Source organism: Myxocyprinus asiaticus, chromosome 27 (assembly GCF_019703515.2).
Source record: "Myxocyprinus asiaticus isolate MX2 ecotype Aquarium Trade chromosome 27, UBuf_Myxa_2, whole genome shotgun sequence".
In the NCBI taxonomy this organism is placed as follows: domain Eukaryota; kingdom Metazoa; phylum Chordata; class Actinopteri; order Cypriniformes; family Catostomidae; genus Myxocyprinus; species Myxocyprinus asiaticus.
In genome coordinates, this window is record NC_059370.1 from 29,680,687 (window position 1) to 29,697,450 (window position 16,764).

General features: G+C 40.0%; 1 protein-coding gene across 1 annotated transcript; it reads left to right on the top strand.

Annotated features, from left to right (window-relative positions):
• Positions 1-2,090: 2,090 nt before the first annotated feature.
• On the top strand, positions 2,091-8,102 carry npas4a (neuronal PAS domain protein 4a). The gene is made up of 8 exons (XM_051658157.1): positions 2,091-2,561; positions 3,027-3,190; positions 3,345-3,447; positions 3,565-3,865; positions 3,978-4,087; positions 4,248-4,383; positions 4,473-6,247; positions 6,364-8,102. The coding sequence occupies exons 1-8, from the start codon at positions 2,387-2,389 to the stop codon at positions 6,390-6,392; spliced, it is 2,793 nt and encodes a 930-aa protein (XP_051514117.1). The 5' UTR covers positions 2,091-2,386; the 3' UTR covers positions 6,393-8,102.
• Positions 8,103-16,764: the final 8,662 nt, after the last annotated feature.

Genomic DNA, 16,764 nt, shown 5'->3' on the forward strand with positions numbered 1-16,764 from the left:
TAATGGAAAAGTTGGCTACTTTAAACATACTTGACAACGCAATGTTTGGAGCACACTAAGGTGTTGCCACAATCTTAAGATCAATATTGCATAAATTGTGGCCAGCAATTAAATACCACACAATTTCTTATAGCCCACTGACAATTAATATTCTACCTGGACCCAGGGGCGTGTCCAGGATTTTTTTTGCCAGGGGTGGCAAAAGGGTGGCAAGAGTCGAGTAAGGGGTGGCATCCAGTAAGTTCATCTGACCCGTGGGGAGGGGGATGAACGTTGTTATGGACGTGGGGTGGCAAAAGCTCATATTTAGGGTGGCAGCTGCCACCCCGTGCCACTCTTCTGGCCTCGCCCCTGCCAGGACCTCAAACGACTCGCATTTAGTGATCTATTTTCGACTTAGAAAAATAAAATATGTGTTTAAAAAGACTAAATGTGTCACAGAGGACGGTAAATCTTTTTGAGTGCGTTTGTCTGACATTGCCATGGAGCTATTTTTAGAAAATACGACAAGGACACTTCACGCGCGCTCTTCTGCAACCTGTTGCGCTCGTGTTCCTCCGGGAATGACTACTGAACGATTAACATCTTCACATCTTAACATCATAAACTGTTTAGAATATAATTTTAACAAAGTAGCGTTTTATTTCAACATTATTGTTTGAATAGATATTCCTCTCCAGATTTAAATATACAATAATCGCTCCTGGCTTGATAAAGAGCATATGGATAACAGTGAGATAACTTTCCTAAAAGACCTAGGGTTTCTAAAAGTTGCTAAAAAGAGTTCATGTTCACAGCACTTTGTCTAATCTTCTGAGAGCTAATCAACGGGCAGAAGCACATTGAAAGCTATGCGACTTTTAGTGGAGCCTAACACTCGTATATTCTGGAAAGAACGATCAGTGCAGAACAGATAAAGACAAAAAATGCACAGATGCCTCAGTTGATAACGTGCTATAAATTAGCCACTGTTTTACGGGGGTTTTAGATTCAATAATGCTTATTTCTATATTGGGAAGGATAAACGGAATCACAAATGCACAAAATCTATCATCAGGCAGTTGTAAAACATCATGGATAACCGCTACCTGCTGTCCGTTTTTTAATGCGTAAACTTACTGAATCACCCAGACTGCAGCTCAAGTTATTTATAAAAGCAATATCATGCGCTGATAAATTCTGATGGAGCCATTGGCTAGTCCCAATAATGTCTCCTTACGCACACAAACTCATTTGACAAATTCAATTCAACTGCTGTCCTTTTCTATACTCGCTCCACGTTTCCCTTATAAGGAGAGGGAGCAAGGATTTATGCAATAATGTCAGTGTTTACGCAGCTGTCTGGGGCACTTGCACCGCTGCATTTAACGGCATCACTGGCACAAGAGCATAAATGCTTATCATTATTTCAAATACTTTCACACACAACATTCTGTACTGCAAAGATTCATTCTGTAACCACACAAATATGTGGAAACAGGCTCTGATATGATGCAGTGAGGCATGGGACAAACAGCACCAATCCCAGTCAATGTCAGGCATTGTATCCTTGCTTGAAAAACCTTTCTGCATCCATGAACGTGTAGTGCAAGACATTGAAATACAACACAAGAATCATATTCTGAATCATAACTGAACTCGGTCGTTTGGCTACACAAGAGGATGCAGATCAGTAACAGAACCCCCCTCTCCCCAACACGTCTATACACCGGAGTGCGGTGACTCCGTCTACGTTGCACCTTCAGTCCCCGCCCACTGTTCGGTTTTGTCCAAATTGGGCTTTTTGCGTCGCCGGAGCTCCCGATTTCAAGCCAACGTCATCAGCGGAGAGATGGGAGGCTGACGTCGGAGCAGAGTCAGAGCGCAAGGATTGGGAGGGGTGATAGGAGTTTGTTTCAGCATTGCTAACACAGATATGAGAGTATAAATCCCCTCGGCCCCCCCTTTTACTCCATCCCCCCTCCCCTCCCCTTTCTTTCTTTTTTACGTCGGTGTTGGCGCGTTGGGACCCCCCCGACACTGGTGGAGACCCAACCTATATAAGTAACCGGCTTGCAGGGTAACTCCACCAGATTTACAGAATCCCGACATCTGGGCGAGAGACGGCTTCAGCGGCAGCCGACTGACTCAAACTCCGACCCGGTGGAGAGATCCATCCAGCCTCTGGTCCGCAACCTGAGCCGGGCGCTGTGGCGGAACCGCGGGGGAACACCGGGGAGAGGCAGGCGAAAGAAGAGAAGCCGTATTCTGGATATATGCTGAGATGACACAACAGTGAAAACACTTTAAGTGAGAGCTCGCAACTCTTTCAACACTTTTCTCGACTCACGCCGTAGTCAACACTTATAGCTTCGATCAGAAGAAATCCTCATCGTCAAAAACCACAATGTATCGGTCCACTAAAGGAGCGTCAAAAGCTCGGAGGGACCAAATAAACGCAGAGATTAGGAACCTGAAGGACTTGTTGCCCATCTCCGATGCGGACAAGTCTCGACTCTCCTATCTTCATATCATGTCGCTAGCCTGCATGTACACGAGAAAGTCTGTCTTCTTCACTCAAGGTAAATATCATTTAAGTATCTTATGCAAATATAGTTGAAGTGTTCTTAAACGTTGTTTACTGTTATGTTTCTGAAAGCATTAAAAGCAGACTTTATGATCGGAGTTTGTGTAATGTATTACTGCATTTTACTTGCTCGAGCATCGAGCAATGCAAGTTGAAGCAACAGGTGGATGTCTGACTTGATTTTTTTACTAACATCTGAGCTGCTTGTGTTTGTAGTAATACAAAAATAAATAAATAAATAAATAAATAAATAAAAAACCTTTGTATTATACAAATTGTTTTTTTTAAATACAAAAGAATGTCTACTGAGAGCAGCGCTTTAAAAGGACATTGCTCTCCGTGGTGCTGAAACAGGAACGCTGTCCGTGGTGCTGATCGTGCGATTGCATTAATGCATTGCTTTAACGTCATTCTGAATGAAAGGTAGTAGTTTATTCAGGCTTGAATTTACTTCTTTCAGATACAGCTGCATCGAGCAGTGCTGAGGAAAATGCGGAACTCCTCTCATTTCATGAACTGAATGAGTTGGTACAAATGATGCCAGGTTTTTTGCTGCTGTTGACCGGAGAAGGGAAGCTACTGTACCTGTCAGACAGCGTCTCTGAGCACCTCGGACACTCAATGGTGAGCGACTCTCTGAAAAACAGTAACTCTTTAAATTACATTCAATCTTTGTAGATGTCCTCTGCCTTTCATCTTAGGTTATATGAGTCTATTTATAAACAACATGAGTGGAAGAGGCAGTTCACCTATAGTTAATTTTCTTTTGAATATTTAGGTAGATCTGGTCGCTCAAGGGGACAGTGTGTATGACATAATAGACCCTATGGACCATTATATTATGAGGAGTAACCTGGTGCCTCCAACTTCACCTGACACAGGTAAGACTTTTGAAAAATACAATGTCAACACACAACTACTTTATCTGAGAGACACACAGATAGATAATATACACAAGATATACAAGTGTTTATTATTTTTCTGTCTTTCTCCCTTAGATCGCTTGTTCCGCTGCAGATTCAACACCTCCAAATCAGTGCGAAGGCAGAGTGCAGGCAATAAACTCGTTCTAATACGAGCCCACTGCCTGTCACAAACCTCCAGTCAATCTTCCCCAGGATCCTACTGGACTTCCAACCCTGTTTGGGTATGTTTTTGTGCTCCTCTGGAGCCTCACCCATCCCGAACTGGAACTACCCCTGAAACATCTTCAGCTCCAGCACTAGAAATCAGCTTCTTCCTGCCATGTTTCCGTTCTCAGCATAGCCGTGACATGAGACTACAGGAGGCACAAGAGAGGTGAGGTTTAATACCTGGACAAATTACTTCCTAATACTGTACTGATAAAATGTTTACAGCTGATCATGGAAAGATTAACTTTTTTCTAACTTTTGCCTTTTTGAACTTTCAGCGTGAATGTTTATTTGGGTCTGAATGTGGAGAATTTGCGCTCACGCTCTTGGTACAGCTTTCTGCATCCTCAGGATCTTACACATGCTTCTGCTCAGCATTGCAGTCTGTGTAAGTATCAATGCTTAATGATTCAACACAAAAATACACTCAGCTTTATTTGCTTGGTTAGACCCAGCATGATCACACTTCCAGGGTTTGACACTCAGAGCGAGCAATACTCATATATACGTATATTTTAACTTACCATTCCTTTCCTTTTCCCATACAGTAAGAGAGGGAGGAGAGGGCAGGGCTGAGATGGTGGTTCGCATAGAGGCTGCAGATCACTCCTGGGTCTGGATTTACATGGTCCTGCAGCTGGAAACTGGGGAAACCCCCATTGTCAGCAACAACTTTATTATCAGGTGAGGCTCAGCCTACTTCCATCAAATCAAGTCTGAGATGTTAGCTGAAATAATGTCAGTAATTCTTTGTCTCTTTATCTGTACCACAGTGAGACAGAGGCTTGGTCAGTCAGGCAGCAGCTGAGCTCTGAACAGACACAGCTCTCCTTGGTTCTGGGCTCAAGCACTTCTCAACAGGAGAGCCTTAGCTTACAGAGTCCAGAAACACTCTCCAGCCCTGACCAAGTGTTTACACCAGGAAGCAGTGGCCTCTCCGGTCAGTCCTTTGACTTCAGCACTGCTGCATGCAGTGCAGGTTCCACAGAGGAGCAAGGTGGCAGTTCCTCACTGGAGCCCACACAAGTGGAAAGTGGCCCACGTTCCAGCCTCTCCTCTTTGGAAGAGGAGAGCTTCTTCCAGAATGTACCTAGTGAACCTGTGGCCAGTCCATCTTCTGCATCATCTCCCATTCCTGTCACAGTTGCAACAGTGTCTGAATTGGACTTCCTCACTCAGAATATTCTGCTGCCACCAGCATTCCAGATAGATCCTCCTCTACCAGCCTTGCCCCTTCCTCTTCCTCCTGTACCTACCTCTGAGGCCCAACAGACCAAGGAGTTTGTGTGCACGCCCCCATATACACCTCAGCTAGGTGGAAGCAATTTTCCATTTGCGGAACCTCATTTCAGCTTTGATCCAACTGGGGCCACCTCACCGCCACCTCTTGCAACAACTGCAACTGTAACAACCACAGTAGCTCCATCTATTTCTCCATCTGCTCCTTCAAACCCACAAAGCAGCCCACCTCCTCCAACAACAACACTCTCTACTCTGCTGCCACTCACTATAACATCTCCAACCACTGAGATTCTCTTCCCAGTAGAGCCTTGCAGTGGCTCACTCTATGAGAAACTTCCTCCTACTCCTGACAGTCCAGGTGATGGGGACTGCACAGTTATGACTTTGCCAGAGGTTCGTGGACCATTGTATGTTGATGTCCCCCATGGACCCCTCCCTTACCCACCAGAGGGTCTCCTCACACCTGAAGCCTCACCTGGAAAACAGCCCAGCCTATCCTTTTTCTCTTCATTGCGTGAGAGAGAAAAAGAGAGAACAGAGATCTCCCTTTTAGCCCAGCACATCAGCAGACTAGCCGAAGGCTTCTACATAGATCCCCTTTTCGCAAAGCTGGTTCCTTCCGCCATCTCTCCACGCCCTCAATCTCCATCTCTGGATTCTATGGGACTTGATTCAATCCCACTGTTGGGGGAATTCTACCCACTCAAGTCTTGGAAAGGCCTGGACCTGCCCATTTTTCCTGATGATGAGTCTCTGTTTGAAGAGAGCATCTTAGAGATCCTTCTTCAGGACCTTACATCCTCTCCTCCTCACTCACCAACATCCTCTTCCTCAAGCCCTCCCTTCTCCCCCTCCACTCCTGAGTGCTGGTGCCCACCCCTGCACTTTGATGGGGTCTCTGCTATGAGTGCTGGTCACTTCTGTAGCGTCCAGTCGGCGCACTGTAACAATGTGGCCGGGCGAGGGGTTACTATGTCACCAGTCAACACAGGCAACATGGCAGATGGGAAGGCGGCAGAAGAAAGTGCTATGGAGACAGAAGTAGCATCATCACCTCTGTTCACAGGCATACCAACATCTCCACCACTGCAGTTGACTGCCTCGCCCGCCTCCCAAGTTTTGGTGCCTGTCTCCTCACCAGTCAGCCCTGTGTCGCCCGGCCTGCCCTGCGCCCAGTCCCTCCTCGAGGAGCTGGCCGCCCTGGAACACATGTTTGGGGCAGGTGCCTCGATCGCCCCTGGCTTGGGGCAACAACCTGAGTTGTATCAACTCCAAAGTCATGCGCCACAACAGTGCTTCCGCAAAGGTGAGAGTTGGTATTTTTTACTTATAACTTTGATGCATGTATCTGTTGACATTTTTCTGAAAAAATTATGTCATTTTCTAACATTGTTCCCTGTTGCTTCTTTTGATGTCTTACAGATGAGAGTGGAAGTGATCCTCCGTTCTAAAATAAGTCTGTGACTTACTTCATTAAGTATGGCATATTGTCATATTTCATGGAGCTACTTTTGCTGAAAAGTGAATATTATTTAACTGTATAAATATATACATAATGTATATAATGCCAAAAAATACTTGAACTTCCTCAAATCCATTGAGTGTAAAATATCATGTGCACAATTGTTCATCTAATTATCCATTAATTTATGTTAATATTGGTGCAACCCTTTGGTAGCAATGCAATATACTAGTCTTAAAGTCTTAAGTCCTAACAGGACTATGAGTTCAATTTATGTATTTCTGCTACAAATGTAACATGAGCTTATATGAGTGAGAGTTACAGCTCTGACGTTGTAAGTGCAAACTGACTTACAGACTTGCATTTGTATTCACTTGTAGTGAAAAACTCAGTTGTGAACTTTGAGGACATGGAAAAAAAAAAGTTTCTTCAATATTTCAGTAAGAAACAACAGATACCTTATGGCTCAGTGCTAGTCATCCAGCATCACATACACATAGCCCAATGTGTGGAAAGTATTCACATGTATTAGCATAATGGATCAAAAACTGGTTATTTAAAAAGTAATCAGTTTCTAAATAAATCAACTTCAGCATAGCTGATTCATATTGTCTCTCAAATCTTTCAGATCTTTAACTTTAATATGAATGTCAAAAACACCATTATACTGTAAATGACAGAAATCAGACTACATTGGGCTTCGAGTCTGTGAATGCAATTCTAGAACATTTCATTTCAAATGTGTATCAACGTGATGTACAAATGTTTCTTTAAATTGTGAACAAATTTCACTTTGTGTGCAAGACAAGTCAAGTTTTCACGTTGCTCTCCTATTGGCCAGTTGACACAAGCTGCAGGGGACGACGCCAGGGAGACGGACAAAATATTGTGCATGGCTTTGCATGCATGGACATTACTGGACAGACATATTTCTAGCTACAGTACTTCTGAGAGATGAAGTAACAAATTCCACAGCCAGCTACTGTGATGGGCATGGCTAGAAGAAATTGCACTGGACTTTTGCAGCATCAATATTTGTAATGCTCGCAATCTGTAGAAGCTCTTGTGTGCCTGCTACATCAAGAGGATGCAGAAATAAGCGAAACAGCACCTTTATTCAGTGAATACCACGGTGACATCGTAACTTTGCTGTCTGCGGTGTGGAGTGGTGACAAAGACTGTGTGGATGATTGATTCTTCTTTTTTGAGAGGGGTTAAAAAACAAAGCAAAGTTTTGTTTTTAAAAAATGCACTGGAAAATAGGGATGGGGTTCTATTTCTATTCAATTACTTATCGACACGGGTTGAGAATGGTTCTATTCCCATGGTGTCGACATGCTAACGTAGAGTTGTCTACGGTCAAGTAAAGGATTGATTCCTATGTTCTAGCTATTTACATGCTAAGTTTAAAAATAAAAAGTATTTTATTGTATGTATGCTGTTTTACAGAATGGATGCTTGGTGCACATGCCTCTAGCTAGGCATGTTGCGGAATGGTTAAAGATTGTAATCATTTGTACATTTGTACAAACAACAGTATGTACATATCAGAGACATTTCTATCCTATGAGATGAAAACATACTTGACATGTGCTATTTATGAAGAATGGACATTGTGGATCAGTGTTCTTTTGTCTCGCTGATAAGTGTATTTGATTGTCAAAACAGAGGCATTTATATTAAAGTGCACTTAAAAGTACTCATGTCTCGGTTTCTTGTTCCTTCTAGCGCCTTCCCTTCCTAACCACTGTCATTTTATCGCTTCCATCCCTCTGTCACCCTTGTCCCTGCATCTCTTCTTTTCAGAGCGTTCTGCTCGTTCTTTCTCTGGAGCGCGGACTGTTCAGCAACAGCACTGACGCACGCACACGATGAGACGCTTTCTGACTCAGACTGACGCACACACTTGACATAGAGGCGCTTACACAGACCGCCAGCTTCCCCCTTTGACGCACACACGTACTGAATGCCACACGCACGTAGCACCAACCCCCCCCCCCCCCCACCCCTTCTCATTCTCTCAGCCCACACTCAATGTACCTGCTATTTTGACGTTGTATGACAGCGTTGTAAGACTCCATATATGGTCTTTCCTGCACAGGGGTACCAATTTTACTCCCCTCCTCCCTTTCCTCACAGCATCCTTCCCAATAAGGAGAGAGATAAAGTGTGTGTGAGCTAGGGGAGAGCTGTGTTGCTATGCTAATGAATTTAACGTACAAGGGCCAGCCAGCCAATTAAAGCAACCAATATTAAGTCACCAAAAGCTGCAATTCAAAGCCTCCTCCCAATTCTAACTCTTTTATGTGAATTACAATCACCTTTAACTGTTCTGCTTCTCCCTCTCTCTCCTTCTATTTTTAAGCACAATGCACCTTGGGGAGCTTAGATATAATCAAGCATCATAAGTATAGTATCCATCTGCCATAAAAGAGCAGAACTGTGTATTGCGTCAGCATGTGAACATTTTGTTCCAACCTCTGTCCTCCATTGGAGATTATTGAGAATAAATAGTGTCACAGAAACCTTGATAGGCTCTCTTACACCATCTGGTGTCAAATAAAAGAGTTACACAATCTTAAAAACACAAAAGGAAACATTTAAAAGCCAGACTATCAATAGATAGACAGACAGATAGACAGACAGATAAAATAGATAAAATAGGTAAGCAGTGAATTTCACCTCCAACTACAATAATTAACCATGGATAAAGGAAGGAAAAGGATGGAAAAGAGTGGAACAGAAAGATGTATCTTTCAGGTCACATGGCATCTCAGTAATCAGCCCAACTATGTGTTTTTTTTTTGTTTGTTTTTTTCAGTACTTGCTAAAGATGCTAACATGTAGACACATCCAGAATCGAAATACTAACTAAAGGTCACTATGTTTGTTTCCAAGTTTTATTCCAACAGAACACATATGCGTGTGTGTTGTTTTTGTTTGTTTTATTTATTTATTTATTTTTATTATTTTTTTAAATATATGTTTGTTTGGGGTGTAACAATGTAGGGGAGATGGGGCGATAGTTAATTTTTTGGTAACACTTTACAATAAGGTTTCGTTTGTTAACATAACATAACATTAGTTAACACGAACTAACAATGAACAATATTTTTACAGCATTTAATGCACTATGAACTAACAATGAACAATTTTATTTCTATTAACTAACATTTACTAAGATTAATTAATGCTGTAAAAAATATATATTGTTAATTGTTTGTTCATGATATCTAATGCATTAACTACTGTTAATGAATGGAACCCTGTTATGAAGTGTTAAAACATTAAAGCATTGTTTTTATTTTTACATTTTCCTTTATAGCAATACTTAACAGACTTATAAAGAGAAACCCTACTAAACCAAGAGTATGTACTGTATTTAAAATGCACTTCTCGGCCGGTAAAACAGTACATTCTATACTGTAAGTATGTATGCGAGTAGGATGAATATATTCCAAACTTACTTCATCCACCAACTTGGGCATTGTCCTCTGACCCGAACATACAGTATGACGTAATAACAACAGCCATGAAAATAATCTACTCTGGTTTTGTTTAACAAGCACCATTTAAGCACAAGGAACTACATTCTTGGTGTATCGCTTACAGTTGAAATCGCCCGACTTGCGGTTCTCTGCCATTCTTTTAAATCCAGTATTTTTAACGTGTTGTCTCTTCAGCTACTGAGGGATTATGGGATAGTAAAGTGTTCAGTCAGTCCGCACTTCAGAATCTCGATGGAAAAAGTAGGTCATACGGGTATTTCTTGCTTACTCTTTTATGAGTATTACGGATTCGGACATACTACTCCATTGGTATACTATTTTTGGCATACTACATAGCAGGGAATTATGGAAATTCTGACACAGCAAAAGACTCAATCATAATATCAAATTCAATACAATAGGTCAATACATAAGGGCAACTATAACAGTGGTTGGGGCCAAATAAATAAAATAAAATAGAATGATAGATGCCCCTTCCGGACACTGATTAGTAAGGAAGCGGGATCTTTGATTTAAAAGATAAGAAAAAAATACAGATGACAAACGAGCCTACCTCAGAACTGACCTAGAATAAACCTGAACACAATGCAAATGTGTATAAGAGTGAATTTGTTTCATATGTCTATTTTGTTGCATGACATTTGCAGCACACTAGTCATGGGATGGGCATGATTTTCATTTATAAAACAGCAATGAAACTATGACACTCCACTTTGCCTTTTTAAACCATCTGAAAAGCAGACAGATTGCTTGTACATATTATGCAGAAGAAGACTTTTGAAGTTAGTGTTAGTAGAGGTGGGTGACAAAGGTTGGTTAATTTAAAAGAAAATCCACACACAGGTGCCCAAAAAAGGAAGGCAAGAAGCTTCAGAGGTGAAGTGTCTGAGAAATTAGACTTGTTTTTTTCCCCCCATGAAAATCACACACACACACACAAAGCAAAGCAAAGCAAAGCAAAGCAAAGCAATACTACATCTGTATGTCTGCAACATAGATAAATAAGAAGAGATTTTTAATGAATAGTTTACCCCAAAATTTCTGTCATCATTTACTCACCCTCATGTTGTTCCAGACCCATTTGACTTTCTTTGTTCTGTGGAACACAAAAGGAGATGTTTTAAAAGGATGTTCTGATCACTGATTTCCAGTCAATTTAAAAGCTTAAAAAGCACCCAAAATGGTCATAAATATAATCCATGCAACTTGAACACACCTAAATTTAAGGACTCAGTACAAGTTAAGCTCAACTGACTGCATTTGTGGAATAATGTTTGATTGCTACAAAAAAATAAAACTGACTCGTCCTTTTTTTTTTAAAGGAGTGAATCTGGGTTCCAGAGAGGCAATTGAAGTGAATGTGGCTAATCTGTAAACATTCAAATACTCAATGTTTCAAAAGTATAGCCACAAGACATAAACAATATGTGTATTAACATGATTTTAGTGTGATCGAATCTCTTACTAACCTTTTCTGTATATTTTTGCAACTGTGTATTTTCCAATTTTACAACTTCGTTGCCATGAAAACACAATGCCGTAAACCCTGTAATTCTGTAAAAAAAAAAAAAAACCAATGATTTAAAAAACTTTACAGCTCAAATAATACATGAGTTTTAACAGAAGAATTTATGTAAGTGCTTTTATAAAATAAGCTTCACATTTCTGTCTTTAGACCCTAAAAAATTGGCCCCATTGCAAGTGCCTCACTTCAGTCTTGATTTAGATTGTTTATTTTTTAAAGAAAAGGAGGGACGAGTTGAAGTTAATTGTTGTGGTAATCAACATTACGCCATAAATGCTGTCGATTGAGCCTTGTTTTGAACCCAAAATAGTCCTTTAAGTCTTAATTTACTCTCAACTCAAATCATTGATCAACTTCTGAAAACCGAGCACAAATCAAATATTGCGCCACTTCAGTATCATTAAACCTCATTTGTTCTTACACATCATGTGACCAGACTTAATTCTTCCAAGAGTGGTCAGAATATTGTGTAAGATATATAGCTACGAAATATTGTACCTTATTTAACATGTTCTGTAATAATTCTGCAATGCACAAATAAGAGCTGTGTATGAAGATAAACAATATAGGTCTAACATTCTCAATCCTAATTCCACTTTTAATAAACAAGGGAAGACTGTGTGTTGGCCTGAAAGACACACGCTAATTGCAGATTGTTAAAATAACCAAATTTCAACTTTTCGTGCAGGGTTTAGTGCGGCAAACTTTAGCAGAACACAGGAGACACTTTGGGAAGCTGTTTCTCATTCTTGTAAAATAGTTACTCACCAAGGGCCATGATGACTGTGATGATCCTGCAACATTCTTCAAAGATCTAGTGCCACCGTGTGGCCGTTGAAGAAGCTGTCTGTGCTTTTGAATGTAATTGAAAAATGTAATAGCATTATTTCGAAAGGTCAAATAAATATGTTGTTATAATGTTTAATAAAAAGTGTGTAGTGGGGGATGTTGAGTTGAAAGAGATTGAGATGGGTTTGTAGGTGTTAGAATACGAACAATACAACATCAACAAAGATATAACTTTAAAAGGCAACATTTCTTACTAAACCACACTGAAGTTCTTGTTACCGTGAGACCGAATACTGTATTGCTCTGTAAAGACTTCATATAGCATCCGCATGGCTGATAAAAAGTCTTGACAATTGGAATAAAGTATTTGTAATTTATTTTCAAGTGTAATTGTATTATTATTTTATTACTTAAAACAGTTGTGTTATGTAATAAAATGGGCACGAGTTTTTGGTTAAAGTGTGTGTGAGGTGGCTGTGTGTACAGTATTTGAGCACATTTATTGATTACGCATTTATACAACACTAATATATACAAATATTTAATATATATTTAAAATATTTTTTGAGCAGTTTTAATGAAAGAAACCATCAAAAAAATCTTTTATAAGTCAGTTTATAAAGTGAACAATTTTAGCTTAAAACATAGTGGCCCATTTAGCAGATGGGGGTTCACTAAAATGGGCCAGCAACTTAGTTTTCAATTGTCTTTTTTCATCAAACAATTACAGTAGGTTGTTTTGAAAATCACAGATTCTTTTCTTATAGAAACCATCATAACATAATTCATGATACCTTACATTTAGATATTGAATAGTTGCTTTGCTTATGAATATATCCAGTGTTTTCCCTATCCAGCCTCTGTAGAATAATTTGCCCTTCCTACCATTACAAACTCAGACCAATGAAAAGAGTCAAATAATGTCAAGTACTATTGTGGCAACTGTTTAAATGATTTAGCAGTGACTAGATATTGAATCTAAAACTATGACACACCAACATTTTCTGGCTCAGTTCACCTGATGGCCCACTTTAGATGACTTCACCCTATACACAAGAGGAAAAAAGGTATAAAAGAAAAGGATGAGGAGACTGTTACAAAACCACTTAAAAGGGACAACACATTTTAATCAAGTTCTGTTTATTAGAATTATTTTGCATAATAAATGTGGTTTGAGCTACTAATGTATGATGTCTAAGCAAACAAATGTAAATCAATAACAGAAATGTTCAATGGGGCAAACTAAAAACATGAAATATTCATTCAGAATAAACTCAGCATACTTTTTCATTTCCATTGCTGCCTGCCAGACAAAAATTGGTGCATATTTAGTAAAATTAAACACTCTGGAACTGTGGAGATGCCAGGAGGTATATTTGTGTGATCTTATTTCATCATCTACATAAACTGGCAAGGCTTTTCCATGAAATAGGTTTACTGTACTGTACACCCAAATTCCTGTATAAACTCGTCCTAAAGAAACGTCCTCTCTCTTTCAACTGCTTTTATTTTCAGCAAAAATTCAGCATATTGCATGTGTAAATATTTGTATGAACATAAAAAGATTCAACAACTAAGACATAAACTGAACAAGTTTCACAGACATGTGACTAACAGAAGTGAAATAATGCGGCCCAGAACACTGACATTCCTGTCTTGCAGGAAATCACACACAGAACGAGCAGTATGGCTGGTGGCATTGTCATGCTGGAGGGTCATGTCAGGATGAGCCTGCAGGAAGGGTACCACATGAGGGAGGAGGATGTCTTCCCTGTAACGCACAGCGTTGAGATTGCCTGCAATGACAACAAGCTCAGTCTGATGATGCTGTGACACACCGCCCCAGACCATGATGGACCCTCCACCTCCAAATTGATCCCGCTCCAGAGTACAGGCCTCATTCCTTCGATGATAAACACGAGTCCGACAATCACCCCTGGTGAAACAAAACCGCGACTCGTCAGTGAAGAGCACTTTTTGCCAGTCCTGTCTGGTCCAGCGAAGGTGGGTTTGTGCTCATAGGCGACGTTGTTGCTGGTGATGTCTGGTAAGGACCTGCCTTACAACAGATCTACAAGCCCTCATTCCAGCCTCTCTCAGCCAGTCTGTGCACTGATGGAGGGATTGTGCGTTCCTGGTGTAACTCGGGCATTTGTTGTTACCATCCTGTACCTGTCCCGCAGGTGTGATATTTAGATGTATCGATCCTATGCAGGTGTTGTTACACGTGGTCTGCCACTGCGAGGATGTTTAGCTGTCCTTCCTGTCTCCCTGTAGTGCTGTCTTAGGCGTCTCTCACAGTACAGACATTGCAATTTATTGCCCTGGCCACATCTGCAGTACTCATGCCTCCATGCAGCATGCCTAAGGCATGTTCACACTGATGAGCAGGGACCCTGGGCATCTTTCTTTTGGTGTTTTTCAGAGTCAGTAGAAAGGTCTCTTTAGTGTGCTAAGTTTTTATAACTGTGACCTTACTTGCCTACCGTCTGTAAGCTGTTAGTGTCTTAACAACCGTTCCACAGGTGCATGTTCATTAATTGTTTATGGTTCGTTGAACAAGCATGGAAAACATTGTTTAAACCCTTCACAATAAAGATCTTTGTTATTTGGATTAGTACAAAATTATCTTTGAAATACAGTGTCCTGAAAAAGGGATATTTCTTTTTTTGAAGTTTATAAATGTTTCCTAAACTTTCTTACTAAATCTATGTATCTAATAGCAATGAATTCTGGTACTCAGGCAACAGGTAAACAGCAAACCTCAGCTTGGCTGAATTTCACTTCTCCTTAAAAAAAAAAAAAAAAAAAAGAAAAAAAAAAAGGTACCTCATCTGTTATACTGAAAAAATGTGAGAAAGCAGATGATAATATATTTGAAGTCAGATGGCATCTCAATACTCATCCAGCTGATTGATTATGGATTTATTTCTTAGACTAACAAAGAGAATCCTGGACTCCACATGGTAATGCCATGTAACAACATTGTAGCATGTAACTGATTAAAATTTTTCTCATTTCATATTGCACACAGTGTCACATATTTTCTTGAGAATATAGTAGGAAGTAACAGTATACCTTGCAGTAAGCAGTACACTAGTTTTTAATTCTAAATATGTCCATTGTCTAATTCACTCTTGAGTGGCTTTATTAGGTGCCTTTCTACTTTAATTCAGGAGGTTGTGTAGTCTGTGAGGTCACTACATGAAAATGAATTGGGGTTGGATTACGTGAAAATCGTTCTATGCGATGTGCAATGTGTTTTCTCAATGATCACAAGACCATGTCTCGAGAATTGACTCTCACCTAAACTTACCTCCAAATGCCTAAAAGGTTTTATGCACAAGATACAGATTCTGATAAATACCAAAATATTCTTTTTGAAATTATCTTTCCCCTTCCCCAGTACAAACACCAGATTTAACAGCCAGGACTCATCTATGAACTTAAAAAGGGGGAAAAAAAACAAGAGGTCACATGTGAGATGACATCCTCGTTCTCTTTCCTTTTATAGCTTAAGTGTGTCATTTTTCTGTCAAAATGAATGCTGTCAGACAAAAACATTTAACTCGATTAATCGCATGATTTTTCATAATCACAAATTCCTTCTTAGAAAAGAACAGTATTCCATAGTATAATGATAGAAAGGCACTAAAATAGCACCAATTCAAGTAGCATTTAATGCTTCCCAATGTCTAAGTGGGAGGTTGACTAATTAAAAGAATTGTCCCCATAGGTTGAGTACTCATTGCAATGTGCATTCAATCTCTTAAACTCTCAACCTCCACAATATTTTTGTGGCCATCCATTTTATACACCAATTGTGAAGTCACATTCACATGATTTGGGCCACATGAGCCTTACCAATAATAGCCAGGTGGAGTGTTTGGAAAACCATCTTGAAGAAATGTTCTGTTTGGTGACTTTAGTTGCACAAAATTTACACACTTCAGCTTCTACCCTGAAAACCTTCTCTTTGTGAAAATATAATTCTTAAGGCACTCTATCCAAGCTTCCTAAACTGATAGAGCACTCTTGATGTCAGAGACTGCAATCTTTTTAAAATCAAACCAGAAGCCAAAATTTCTATTGGCACATACAGGGAGGACAAAAAGACTCTGCCCTTCACTCAATATTGTAAAGCATATGGTGAACAATCAGAAATGTGTTTGACTTTTTAAGGTAAGTAACTGGACTGTGTTTAAGAGGTCTCACACTGATAACTTGATGGGTGTCTGGCTATCCCATCACAGATGGAACTTCTGTGTGCTGACACTCTTTTTTGCACCTCCAAAAAGCATCATTTTGGTTCCTTCCCCAAGCTATATCCCAATACATGTTTTTTGAATGCTAGAAAACATATTGAGAATAATCTTTCTGCTGGTTTGTGCGTACCCAGTTCCATTTAAATAATATTAAAAAAACTGAACAAGTCCTACTTTGTCATTGCATATCAACTATTACTGTATATTTCATGTCACTGTGTTGCCACAGGGCAATCTCCTCCACCAGAGCTGTAAAAAACAAGGCATGTATAC